The sequence below is a fragment of the Vicugna pacos genome, chromosome 7 (genome assembly GCF_048564905.1).
Source record: "Vicugna pacos chromosome 7, VicPac4, whole genome shotgun sequence".
In the NCBI taxonomy this organism is placed as follows: domain Eukaryota; kingdom Metazoa; phylum Chordata; class Mammalia; order Artiodactyla; family Camelidae; genus Vicugna; species Vicugna pacos.
The window spans coordinates 52395208-52410310 of NC_132993.1; the positions used below are offsets into that span (position 1 = coordinate 52395208).

The following is a 15103-nucleotide window of genomic DNA, read 5'->3' on the forward strand; positions in this document are numbered from 1 at the left end:
TGTCTAATGTGATGGCTATGCAGACTAACTTTGAAAACAACTGAAACACAAAACTTCCAAAATAGTAAAACAAAAATTTGCAAAGCACATACATACACAGTAGTCAAAGTAGTAGTATTGCTTATTATTCCTTTATATGATGTAATACATTTTCATTTATATATATCCAATATATGGCAGTTTTTTCCTCCTTTAAAAAATACATGACTGAACTATTATGCTGTACACCAGAAACTGACACTACAATGTAAACTGATTATACTTCAATTAAAAATATATATATATATAAATGATGCCATACTATATAGGCATATATATTTAGGGATATTATATTATCCCTCAATTGTCTTTTTTGAAATTTATCCACATAGCGTTATAAAACTTTAATTTATTCATTTTTATCTACTTTACAGTATTTAATTAGCTGAAACACATATCAACATTTATGTGTTTTTAATATTTTTATTGATTTAAATCTATAAATTCCCTTTCTACAATTTTAGATATATCTCACAATTTTGATAAGCAAGTTTCCTCATCATTTCACTCTTTCTGGTAATCTCCCTTGTAAATTATATTGACCAATAAGTTACTTAACATGTTACTCAAATTCCAAATATTTGATTTTTAGTGTTTTTTCCTTTATATTGTTACTCTTTTTTGATCAAAATCTATGGGCAGTATGATATCTTCTTATTTGATACAAAATGACACATCTTTTATTTACTAATACAGGGATTTTTAAAAAATAAGTGTTCTATTTTTGCTTGAAAATAATATTCTCTTGTTTAGTGTATGGCTTTATATATGTTATATAATATATATACGTAACATGTACATGTTTTGCTTAAATCTTCTGTCTATTTTTATAACCCTATTATGTTTATTTTGTGTTTTGAGAAAGGGATTCTCATGTGTCTTGGCATGTGATAGCACCTTTTTTGCATTTTTTTTAACTGAAGTATAGTCAGTTTACAATGTGTCAATTTCTGGTGTACAGCATCATTTTTCAGTCATATATATACAAACGTATATTCCTTTTCTTTATAGGTTACTACAAGATATTGAATATAGTTCCCTGTGCTATACAGTAGAAACTTATTTACCTAGATAGCATCTTTATGATATTTAACATTTATTTCTTTTGCATCCCCAGCACTTTCATGTTATAGACCCATTTTTATGTTAGTTTATCATCTTTGGATATCTGAACCACACTCACTTCTAGAGTGTCTTTTCAGTTTCTCACACAACACTTGTTTTTCCCTATCCATAGCATAGAATGAACTTAAAAAGTTTCTTGCCACCTCTTTGGACCAGTGTTTGTTTTTCTAGTATCTTTTCATGGAATGAGCATCTTTTAGAATTGTCATCTCCAGCACCACAACACTTAAAGATTCAAGACCACATTTCATGGCTCTGTGGAGCATTAAAACTTCAGCCCCAACTTTGTATTCCCTCCCTCTCCTGCTCTTTTCCCCAGCATCTAGTATCCCGTCTTTCTTTTGAGATGAGCTGTATCTTACGTTTTCAAAAGATGCATTTGTCCAATATTTCTGTGTATTTGTAGTAGAAGAGAGTTCTGTATCTGTGTAATCTGTCACTTTATAGAAAAGCTCAGCACCTTTGACATTGTGTATTATACTCTCCCCCTCTGTGTATTATTCTTTTATGTTATTTCCCAATCACTTTAGTTCTAGTATGTATCTAGGACTAATATATGCTCAGTATATATGTATTAGTCTGTTGGTCCTGGAGCTTCCAACTCGGCCATGCAGTAAGTGACTCTTAGGTTTATGGTTTATGGTTTATATAAAAAGAACTTTAACAACAGTATACTTGATTTTTTTCTGTCATATTCTGAATCCAATATGCAATTTCACCAAATAGGAATTTTCCATTAGACTTTTTCTTACAGTTAGAAAATGTTATTATTTTTATTTGATATTATTACTCTATACAAGTAATTCATATAGAATTTCACTCAAAAGATTTGGTTCATCCTTTTACCACAAAGATAAAAGTCAATAGTTATGGTGTGAAAATCAAGGCTCCTGGAATTTAGTATTACTCACAAGTATATCCATTTGTGGCCACAACTGGAAAAAAGAGAAAAAGAACGGGAAAGGGAAAGGAAAGGGAAAGGGAAGGGAAGGGAAAGGGGAAGGGGAAGGGAAAGGGAAAGGAAGGGAAAGGAAGGGAAAGAAAAAGAAAAAAGAAATCCTGTAAAGTCATAACCTTGGAGAAAGTAGTTTTCTAACTCTCATTTAAAATTTCCCCAAGAGAACAGGAAACCCCTTCATGGACTTGAACAGAGCTGAGGTTTGGTCACAAAGCCATGAATTCTCTTTCTGATTGCTATTTGGCCTGAAGGTTTGCTGGAAGCATCACTGTCCTAGTTAGACTGTTTTCCAGCTTTGAAATGTACTAGAGTACGATTGTATTATGTGTTGACCCTGATTTATGTTGAAAACCCAGAAACATTTTTTCCAGAAGAAGTGCTTTGTGTATGTGTGAGCCTTTGAGGCCTGGCTCCTTCTGAGAGTTGACTGGCTCACCTCAGGATACTGTTCATTTATTCAGATGGCTGGGCTCGAAAGGAGGAATCTTTAAATATCCAGCGGTATTTCAGTGAAATAAATATTGTGAAGCAGATAGGGGTTGTTTAAAATGTATCACTCTGATGTCATATGTCAATGCTCAATTATACTTTTGCATGCACCTTAAAAGATTCTGTCTCCAGAGAAAAACTGATTGTCATAATATGGCGTTTCAATTAAACCCACATCCTAGGCATTTTGAGCTCCAAATTCCTGAAACCCTCAAGCTAATGTGTTCCATGTTGTGGGGTTAATTTACATAAAGTTCTGGAGCTCCCGCTGCACTGTTTCAAATCTTGGTAGCTTTGATATTCTCCACAGTGCTATACACAAATATTATAAACTAGTTTTCACAGAGACAAGTTATGATTATCAGCAGGAATTAGCTTCATACAGTGATCTCTAACCATATTGTACCAGAACATTACCCAGATCCCCTTCATTTTGCAGTCCCTATAAAACACATCTGTTCCAGTGTGTGTGTTTTGAAAATGAAATGTACTAATATCATTCTGACTGACCCGGCCACCAAACTCATGTGGGAGAAATGCAGTGCACAGCCCAAGCTGCACTGAGGCTTCAGGTCTTGTGGGAGCTTGTAACTCACTTCACCACAGCAAAGAAAAAAAGAAAGAGAAAAAAAAAAAGAAAAAGAAAAGTAGCATTTCTGAATATGTGTGCTTTCTTCTGATAAGAGCATAAAAAATTCAGTTAATTATAATGCAATTGAGTCAGTATTCCTCCCGGTGAAATGCTCAAGGTCAGGATAGTCATCTCCTTCCAGGATTCTGTAAAGTTTCACTGTAAAACTCCTGCTTTATAGAAAGGGAAATCCCTGTACTAAATACTCTGTGATGGACTGGTTTACTGCAGAGGGTCATAATAAGGGAAAGAAAAAGATAGCATTCAGATCTAAAATTTGTTTACTCTTAGCAGAAAGTCTTGATACATCCTATTTGTTGTGACAGAATTTGAACTGGATTTTTTCATTTGAATATTTGAAATAAAACTACTGCCTGCGTCACTTCTGTAGGATCATTGCTGTCAAAGATGCAGTTAGAAATAGCAATGGACACAAAAAGCTACGAGCAATTAAGACAGCATTTTCAAATGAATTTTTATGGCAAAGGATTCAAGCTAAATATTCTCCTGTATATTTAGATAAAGTGGAGTAGCATCTCATATGTATTTAAGCTACTCTTCAGAATTTGGAACTTACTGTCGTCTCCAAGATGCACTCTGATAATCTTGCTTGACCCTCACGGAAACAATCACATCATTTAACACATAGTCCTAGAGGAATAGATCAGTATTAAAAATAAAAGGGAGTAAACCTTACAGATAATCAGAAACAATTTAGAGTTCATTATCCCTTCCTTCCTTCTTTCCTTCCTTCCTTCCTTCCCTTTCCTTTCTTTCTTTTCTTTCCTGTTTTGCCACTTAACGAAAAGGCAAGATTGGTTTAAATTTTCAGACATCTACGTGGAGACTGTCCTTTGTCTACTTCCTTCAGTCTAGCACAATGGCTTTCAAACTCGAGTCTGTGAAGGAATTACCATAAAGGGTTTGCACGCACACAAAGCCATGTGTATTATACTATCAGGGTTATGTAAGGGATTTGCTAGGGCAATTTTAACTCTGGACAACTTTTGTTGCATGTGCTAACTTCAGAAGCCAACAAAGAAGTTCCACTTGCCCTTCCTTATTTCTGAAAATTATTAACACATTTCTCTGGAATCCATAAAATATACCTTTTGACGTAATTATGAACACATTTGCAGCTACAGAGACACTTTCTGAAAACTCATACTGTGCTAAAATATAATTCTTCCTATATTCAATATTTTATATTGGTTACAAGTTTCATCCATGGACTTCATGGTCCAAATTCTACCTATAATTTACATCTCCCTATCTATCGCTCTGTCTTCATATTTAATTTATTGAATCTTTTTAGCAAGAAAAATAACAAACTTTAAAGTTCTGTCTTATATCTTTATAAAGCTTTACAATTAAAAATTAAGTCAATATTCACCATAATCTTTTGAAAATTAGAGACGCTATTATTCCCATTTTATAGAAGCAGAAACTGAAATTTGAAGTAACTTCTTGAGGTAGAATAATTTGTGTTGAACTGGGACAAGCTAATCTCCTTATTTCTTTTCCAGAGTTCTTCTGTTTTAGCTAGGGTCGCTTTATGTCCCAAGTTGATTGCAATGTATATGTGGTTTATCGTGCTTAGTCTTCACTAATTTACCGACGAACTTCAGATTTCCTGTCCGTAGCTTTGTCTAGTTTTGTTTTGTTTTGTTTGATTAGCAATTGATCACTTTGTCCAAAGCTATTACTCTCGAACAAGCTATTATTCTGCTGCTTTGATTCAGTGGCATTTGTTACTTGAGAGAGTCCAACTTAAAATCCGTATCAAAGAATATATACCCTGTCTTGGAGGAAAGAAAATTACAGCCAAATAATATATATAGTGAAGAGAACTGGCCTAGTCAAAGATCATTTTTATGAATCATTGAGGTAAAAATAAATGAGAACCTTAAGGTGACAAATTAAGTGCAATTCTGTTCTTTGGGATCGGAACACCACTTTGTTGTACAGAAAGTTGAACAATCACCTAGATACTTAGATTACTAAAACTCCAATTCAGTTCTTGCAATGTTTGCGCAGAGTCTTGATCTAATATGCCAAAATAAAGAAAACTTAAAAACATTATAAACCTAAATATGTGACATATAAGCGTGAGTCAGTTATTTAAATCTTTCCGCTTTCAACTATCAGATCCAAGAAGTTGATATGTATGTACTTTTTTAAGCCGGAAAAATTCGTCGCAATTAAAATGTGAATTAACATCTTCTCTAGACTTCTGGACCTGATTTTATTATACAGAGGACCTTATGTAATAATTCATTAACATACTTTATAGGCTATTTTACATGAGGAGTTTAAAATAGTATTTGGAATATATGTGACTGAAAAGGAAAATGCGCTAGAGAACATATGGACAATGCAACATCTGATTGTTTTTTGCCTGGATTGTGCAAAAAAATAAAAAAAAATCAAGTAAATTAAGTGCACATTTTGACCTTGCTGTTTCATAAAGGAGCGCTGACCCTGTAATGTGGAAATTTCTCATCTTTCCAGTTCTCTCTGTATAATTTGAGCTCTTTCCCAGCAGCTCGTGTTATCGTGTTTCCTTTAATAATCTTTGCTTTCACAATTAAAGCCATTATTATCATTACTCTCACCATCGGCATCGTTGTCATTATCGGTCTTTGGAGCGGAGGAGATGTCGGGTGTTGGTGCCGGCTCACACCTTTTTTATAGCTTAAAAGCCAGAAAATATGCTCTTTGAATGTTTGTAGTGTTTATGTAATCAGTACCTACATTGCCAAGGCTGATTGAAAACAGCCGGGTGCCTGCTGCTCACCTCGCCCTTTGTCAGAACTGTTGCCAGAACAGGTAGTCAGAAATGGAAAGTAAGGGAAAATTCAGGCATCTGGGGTGCCTCTCAGGAAAGCAGCTGTGGCTTCCTAAGGAAGCAGTCATTGTTTCCCATCAGCCAAGACTGTGTATACCCCGGGGTCCAGTTCTGGCATGGCTGGACTCGTAGGATGCAGTTTACGACTTAGGACTTACGCGAGAAACCACGTGGGCAGTCCCATCTCTGGCAGGACATCGAGAGAAATCCCCCAAGCTGCAAGCCATATGTGGTTTGTTGGCCTTCCACACAGTGTGCTCTGGGAGGTTCCCGTTTTCTGGGGCTCGGATCATTCCTTCGACACAAGCAAAAACAATACAAAGGGATCTTTTCAAAACATATCTTTCTAAGATACACTGTCCTGTTTTTAAAACCAGACATCACGACTATTTCTGTAAACATGGCATTTTTCTTCCCCTAAAAATGAACTCATTTTTTAAGAGACCTGTTTTGTTTCCTAGCTGGAAGGCAAGTATCAAGAATTTTTTCAACCGCACGATGAAAGTCCTGGATTAGCAGTGTTGAGTGGTATTCTGCATTTGTAAATATACGCTCTTCCAGATATAAATTGTCATGCATCAAGTATTAAAAGTTGTTATTCATGGGAGACGACCTAGGCTGCTGATTTATGTCAGAGAGGTGCCTGGAGCGTTGCTGTGTAGGCTACAGTGAGCATCAGTATGCTATTGTGGTAAGATTATCTGGCAGGGACTGTTACTCATTTACCACGAAAATGACGTTTTGGTGAATTAGAACCGAATGATTTTCTTGATAGTTTTTGTTGAAACAAAACTCTGATTTTAGAATACAAGTCCTTTAATTTTTAGTAGCCAGAAATTAAAGGGTATTAGAAAGGTGTAGTACTTTGAATTTTAGATTAAATATCATGACGTTTATCATTACAGAGAGGTCTGTTAGGGCACTTAAGAAACCGTGATTAATCCAGCAACATTTTATTCAGAACTCTTCAGTTTCAAAACATACTGGATATGAGGCAAACAATTTTATGCCGATGTGAGGCATCCTTGGGAAAATTAAATGAAATTTTGAGTTGTAACCAGAACTTATTTGCGGAAATATAAAAGTAAAAATAAAAATAATAATTTTTTTTAATTCACTGAACTCTCATACTTTTTTAAAAAAAGTATAGTCACGGTACACAGGACAAGGAGTCAGGTTATGTCTAATGGTTTACCCATCGCTGATTTTAATTCATAAAAATTTCACAGCACAGAGTCAAACTAGGTAGCATTCATCATCCAGTCCCTTGTTATTTTTCCTACTCTTGTTTTATTCCCAACTTTTTAAAAACTAAAACAGACGATCCTTAAAATTTTTCATTGCCCTGGTTTTTGTCCTTCTCACACCCATAAAAAGTAAAGAATATGAGGCTCCGTGAACAGTACAACAGGAAGACTAGGCGCATGAAAGGACTTTCCATAAAGGATCCCTTTCCTGAGCTATCTTCCCAACAGAATGGTGAGCGGTCACCCTTCACTCAACATCCATCCTCACAAGTGGTATTTGGTCCCTTATTAATTTGACCTTGTCACTCTCTCCATCTCCATATTGTTTTCTCTCCTGGACTTCAAGGAAAAGTCCTAAAATCTTACCCTTATATAGCATTAAGAACTTGGACAATTAGAAAAATACACAGTCAGGCTTCGGTTTTGACAAAGCATGTATTCTGGTCACCCTTTGCAAATAAATCATGTCCAGTCAACTTTGGTTGTCTCTTTAATTTTTCTCTATGTGTCACTTGCAGTAAGTGGGGCATTTCTTTCTACCTGTCCTTTTGACAAACTTCAACTAAGAACACAGAGGAAACTAACCTAGAAAAAAAACTGAGAAGGAAGCCTGGATATTAAGAGTATCTGAATTAAAATATCTAGAAAATTTCTGGGACATTGATATAAATAGAAGATGTTATCATTGCATATAAGAAAAAGCAACAGGGTAGTAAGTAATCAAAGGTAACTTTAAAATCCGTGTTACTGGATGGCCACGCCCTTAGAACAAGGGTTGGTAATACTAGAAAGTTTTGAAGTCATATAGCCATAGAGATACTTTATTTATAACTTTGAATTCAGAGACGAAAAAAACAGATGTTTTTCAGAAATGTAGCATCTATTTTCACTTTATGCTAATTATGGTTTATACAGTTTCCACCAGATGGGTTTGTATGCACAGTAGCTAATTCATGCCAACTGTCTTCAAGTATATTTCCTAAACTCTAGGTAGATTTTGGAGACCTCTGTGTGACCTCTAATCATTTTACTAATATTATGGCTTTCAAATGTCTCAAACGTGGTATGGATAAACAATGGGACAGTTTAGAAGTGAATATGTTATTGTGCATAATAAGAGGTAATCATCTCTGAGGAACTGAAGAAATAGTTGCATTTGTTGTCTAAATTAGTACTTTTTTGTCACTGAAATTATAAGGGTCCTTTGCTCCCACTGAGTCATGGAAGAGTGAAATGCCTGATTTTTCTGGTTTCACGGTGAAGCTGAATTATTTTAAAACCTTGTTCTAATGTTTATTTTGTGTTTATTTTCTTTTAAAAACATTGTGGTATGTTTAGTGTATTTTCTTGCTTAAACATTAATGTCAGGAGATATTTAAAGATCGAGGGAAACATTGTTTTCAAATAAGCCACTTTTATGACGTGAGCATTCACAAGAACTTTGTTTTCATATTGTTTTTCCTTAGTTAAGAAGATTAATATATATTTAAACTAATGTAAAATAATGTTTTATTTAAAGTCTAACATAGTAATAATCTTTATAAGACCACATATTAAACATAGCTGTGATTGCATCTATTCATGGAATAGAGTCTAGAAATAAAGACAGAGAACACAAGACTTCCAAGTAATAGGTGTCAGGTCTGGAAACTGTTTCTCTAAAGCTTTTGGTTTGTCTGCGTGGGACTCAGTATTTTGGTCATATACAGAATATACTGGAAGTAAAATCAGTAATTCTCAATTTCTTTTGAGTTGTAACTTGTCAAATTGAGTTCTTGCAAACTTCGAGGAGAAAAAATATTGCTACCTAATACCTTCTAGTGTTTTCCGAAGAATCTTTAATACATTTGGCTTCAGTTTCTACTCCAGTTCTACTTATGTTCGTTCTCTTGCATTAATAGGAAATAGAGAGATTTTTGTAGCAGTTCAGATCTGATTCTCTGTTTAAATTCTTATGTGTACAGCAGACAATGGTCACCGTGAAAAAAATAAAATACAGTGTTCGAAAAGTATGTTTAACAACAGATTGGTTTCATTTTTCTCCAGATAATTCAGAAAAACTTCTCCGTGTTTAACACATTTCCCTTAAAACAAATTGCTGCTGTCATGGTTGATAAGTTGTGTTCAATAGCCAGTTAACTAGTATTTCATGAACCTCATCAATGTCGGAGAAATGGCTTTTAAATAAAAAACATACTCTTCTGTTTATAGGTAGGGTATGATTTGTTAGTGATACAAAATAGATACGTCCATTCCAGGACGATTTTAGGAAACTGACATGAATGTCTACTTCTGGCTGCAAATTTACACCATGGAGTACAGGCCGACCTTGGAGATACTGTGGGTTTGGTTTCAGTCCACCACCGTAAAGGAATATTGCAATAAAGCGAGGCACACAATTTTATTGGTTTCCCACTGCATAGAAGTTATGTTTACATTGTAATGTAGGCTATTAAGTGTACAATACCATTATGTCTAAAAAAATTTATACCCCTTAATTAAAAACTACTTTATTGCTAAACATGTTCACCTTCACCATCACCTGAGCCTTCAGCGAGTTGTGGTAGTACCATCCAAGATCAACATAACAAATGTAGTAATAATTTTAAAAGTTTGAAATTTGTGAAAATTACCACGGTGTGACACAGAGACAGGGAGTGAGCAAGGACTGCTGGGAAAAGGGCACCAATAAACTTGCTCCAAGCAGGGTTGCTTGTAAAAAGCAATATTTGCAAAGAGCAATAAAGCAAAGCACAGTGAAATGAGGTATGCCTGTGTGTGATAATACATTTTGAAACATTATTTGAAAGTGATTAAAAATCAGATCTTCACAAAAATGCTATTTTGTGCTTAAAATAGCTCAAGTTTCTCCCTTGGCAAGGTAGAATTTAGCAGGTAACTTCATCCATCATTTACAAAATTTTTTGTAAATTTGCATTTACATTTCTAAATTGTTTGTTCAACTCTTCTACATAATTATACTGCCACTGTGAATAGGCATAAAATTCAATGAGGTATTGTAGCAGTGTTTTCTATTTCAATATTTGTAGCAATAAATATATGTTTGGAAATCAACATAAATTTGAGAAATTTCAGAGATTTTATTTCTCTTGTAATTTTTCAAGTACTCTTAAAGCTTTCATTTTATTTGCAAGTTCATCTATAGAGATTGAATGATTTGAGAAGCGTGGGATATTTCTCGCTAGTTGAAATGGAAATTGGCCACTCCTCAAGGTGACATTTGTTTTCCTTTGCTCCTGAGATCACTTATTACTACATACAGTATGTGGATTCAAACCAACCGAGAGAGATATGTCCGCAGGTTTAAGGAAAACTCACCAGCTTTGTAATTTGAAGGGTAGCAGTTTGAAAAGGTGCCACATGCACACAAATGCCTCTTCAGATACTGTTCTCTCTCCTTGAGTATGAGATGTGCGATTCACTCATAGCTGGAGCCATTATTAATAAGGCCTCTTGAAACACAGACATAACTGGGAGGAGCAGCAGAATAACACATCAGTTCCCACTGGTGTTTTATTATGGGTTAGTGGCTCAGATTAGCCACCTGCCAACTGATGAACTTTTTGGAAAGGGGTGGAGGAAATGTGGGGAGCATCTGCACAGGCCAGAGTTCAGGCATCAGAGTCGAGGGCCCTGGAAAGTCAAGGAAATAGCCTGAAGACAAGGGCCACTAACGATGTGTTAGCACAGCGAGGGCTTGACACCAAAAGCGAACTTCCTCTGTTTTATATTTTGAATCCAGCTGTTAAAATCATGGCACTTGCCCAGACGTAGAATAAAATAAGTGTTCATTGAGTTTGTACATATCCAGAAACATCATGTCTATAGACTAGAGAAGAATATTGTTAAAGACCCACTATGGTTGCCATTTATTCCTACACTAGCCCAAGTAGTAATTCTCCTGCCTTCATTAAACAGTTGATTGAGAAATATGGTAATGAACACTTATCTCAAATGATGCATTTAATCTGATCAACTATGGAGAACTAAAATGAACAGCCTAATATAAAAATCAAGAGAAATGTGGGACAAGGGAAAATGTTAAATAGGATGGCTGTAATAATCAAGTGATCATATTGAGTCCACATTAAAAAATTTTTCTAGCTTAAATTATATAAGAAATATGTATTTAGATCTATTATAGATATATATACACACCCTCAGAAATCTAAAAGCAAATCTGTTTTCTTGTTCTTGGCTATTTTCTAAAAAATAGGTTGTCTATTTCAAGGTCATGTATATTTTGAGAAGAGCATATTCATTGTGTTTAATTTCTATGATCCTATGCCAATCTGGATTTCATTACATAGAAAAACTCCAGTATGCTTAAAATATCTATTGAGAAAAGGTCTTAGAGACCTAGCAGTTACTGGCAAAAGAAATACACATGATTGCTTAAAAAGGGAAAATGAATTCAGTATTGACTTTCATATTGTCTGAACTGACTTTCCTGGATGTGTAGTTTGATTTTCTGGGGGATATGAAGTAAACAAAAAATGTCGTACTAGATCTGATATTTAGCAGTTTTGTGATTTCTTGGTAAACCACAAAAATTATAAGTTCCCATTGTCTCATCAGTACAGTGGATACTGATTCTCCAAGGTTGGCCATGAGAATAAAACATGATAACCTAGTAAAGGACCCTAAGACAATGGCCCACCTAAGCAAGGGTCTCACTGTGCATTAATATTGTATCTGAGTCTGACCCCTTTGCTTCATCAACTTTTCTCCCCCATGTGTTTGGAGGGGCCTGAAAAAACAAAATATCCAAAAGCAGAGAAGCAAAAGTACAAAGTATGCAGCATTTCATTTTTTGATAAGACACTGAAAGTGTTTTAGATTATTGGAAATGACAAATCCTTGTGTTCTAGTAAGGGATAGATCCTTAGGGAAATAGGACTTGAATTATAATTTCAAAAGTGGGTTTAGTTGTGAGATGGTGAATTAACAGCAAAGGCATGGACTGAACCGTGATCTTTTTCACTCCATTGTTAGATCAGAACTTCTTAATATTTCTGGGATCCCAGATGGAGGTATGGATGGTCTAGTGTGTGGGGAGGAGGGATTAAGAGATTTATGACATACAAAATTTGTACAGTTTGAGAAGTTTCACAGAAATCATAATCCCAAGGCATCAATTAATGAAATAATCCTCGTGACCCTAGACACTAGATTCAAAACCAATCAAAACCTCTATTGCCAAATATATTTCAGATACCAGTGCCTTGCACAACACAAGTTCTCTGTTAGTTGCTCAATGAATATTATGGATCCAAATTAAACTATTTATCCTGAGTGCAGATTTATCATCTCTGTCCCACTGGACAGCTATCCATCTCTGTCAACATTAACCCATCTTCATATACAAATGAAATACATCACACAATCTATTTACTTTCACAAATACTCCCTTATCTTGCTACTACTTTGCTTGGCACCACCATGAGAAATGCCATGAGGTCATTTTACTTGAATTAAGGTCAAAAGAAACAAAATCAAAACCAGCCTTTAAATATATTGTATTTGATTTCTGAGGCAACGCCAGAATGTTAATATTATTCTTGACTCCTGCTTCAATGTAACTTATGGTTTTATTTTTGGCATTTTTTTTTATATTGTGGTTGTTATAGGCTGAAAGGAATGCATGGATTTGAGGAAAACTATCAGATTAGCTAATGTGAAGGATAATGGCTCTCTAGAAAGGACTAGAAGGTTCATGTGAAACTGAACCACCATCTAATCTAAATATCAGGATTTCAGAGGGTTTTGCTATTGTTATTGTTGGTGTTGTTTTCATATCCAAGCTTTAATAGCAAACTCACCACGGTTCAGGGTGTTTTCTGTGAATGAATGACTGGCCTTGGTTAATGGCCTTGGCATCACCTTAGTGCGTCACCCCAAAACATTCCCCATGCCTCCATCTTATTACTTAAATGTGTTTCTTCGTGTACTTTAATGGATCTTTCAGTGGTCATATTTTAATAGTTTGAAGAGGACATTTGCACAGTAAAAAAAAATAGTGGAAACTCTTTCACAGCTATCCCAGTATCCCCCGCTGCTGGGGCAGTTTTCATCATCATACTAATAACGCTTAAAATGGAGATCCTAAAAGCAATCCTGTAGCTTAGTTTTAGTGCTTAGGTAGAGGGACGAGTTGACTTCGGAAAGCTCTGATGATGTAAAGACTATGACCAGTGCCTAAACTTTACCTCTGGAGAAGCAGAAGATCTGTGTGTTTGTGTCACTGTGGCATTTAGGTTACGCACAGTGAAAAAAATCTGCAACCTGTGCATTCTGACCGAGGATGGCTGTATTATCATTCTTGCTAGGACCAGTAGAAATCAATAGTTTTCTTTGGCTAAATTTTGGTGATTTACTGGGAATGTGTGGTGCTAATTGAAAGCAAAGGAGTAAGCTCAGTGAATTCCTATACTGCCTATTATGTGTTAGTATGTCTTCCATTTTAAAGAGAATTTTGCAGTTACATTTTTAACACTTGATAAGATCAAAAGACTGAGAAGTCAAGTCAGCAGTGTTTAGAATTTAATTCATGTTGGATGAAGTTCATAATATGCTAGATCACATTGCCTCAGACTGTTTCCTTATTAATGTTTTTATTTCTCCTTTTCCAAAGGCTTCTTAAACTATATAAATAATGAGATCATTTAATACACTACGTACAACATGCAACGTACCCAACTGCCAGAAAAAAGTTCTGTTTTGTTCGATGTCTAACTTACATAGCCCCATTCCTAGAAATAACGCAGGTTTGCGAGGGTATTTTTTTTAAACCCACAGAAAGAAAACTTTTTACTCCTACTCTCATCTTTACGTAACGTGTTTTAAGCTGGGTTGGCGAAATTCTATCAGTGAACAACTGCTAGATTCAATTCGAATAATTTATCTGCTTAAAATATGTATATTTATTTTCCCCTAGAAAGGTATTTCTAACTCAGTCAAACGAAAGTATTGATTCAATTTTAATTGTTCTTCCTCTTTGTATTTTATTTCTTCAGATTTTCTTTTCCATCTGCGTTGCTTTCTGGGGAGTAAGAAGCGTGAAACAACTTGCCTCAGGCCCTTGGAAATAACTTAAGTTTGTACACAATTCTCTTAATCTTTTGTCCACAACCGTAATACATTCCTGCTGCCTATGGAAATAGAACTCTCTTATAAAATGATTATATGAACCATTTCTTTAATGAAAGGTAAATATATTTACTCTTGCTTGCTGTCCACACTTATTATTCTCTATTACAATTAAAAGTCAGCTGCCGTCACTTTCCTGTGTTGCTAGGGTTGAAAGCAAATGATTTCAAATATAATGATGTTATGTCCATTGGTAGCATCTAAACCAAACCAATGAATATGAGAAAAAGAAGGGAGAAATTTTCAAAACAGTAAAAAGAATGAAGATTTCATTTGCATTGATTTGATCATTTTTCCTTTGCTGTTGGCTTAATTTGTGCTTAGATACATAGTTGTTGCCATAAAAGTGTATCACATGAGTTATCTGCCCAAGGTTTTGTTTCCTTTTGAAAAACTTGAACCTAAGGAGTGACATTACAGACAATGACATCACTGAAATGAAAATGAACAGAATTTGTCAGAATTCGTTTATTCAACAGATAAATTTGTGATACATATGTCTAATATGTTTGGTCAGTTTGTTTTGGCAGATTGAGGAGCATTCAGTAACTCTGCATTATTTTAAATTGTCACAATATTAATAAGACTCTCTAAAT

General features: G+C 34.9%; 1 protein-coding gene across 1 annotated transcript in view; it reads left to right on the forward strand.

Annotated features, from left to right (window-relative positions):
• Window positions 1–15103, forward strand: part of AGMO (alkylglycerol monooxygenase) — a 314274-nt gene extending 299171 nt beyond the window's left edge. The window contains exon 15 of the mRNA XM_031674224.2: window positions 14375–15103. Coding sequence (XP_031530084.2) covers window positions 14375–14449 — 75 coding nt within the window. The 3' untranslated portion in view covers window positions 14450–15103. The remainder of the gene's footprint in view (window positions 1–14374) is intronic.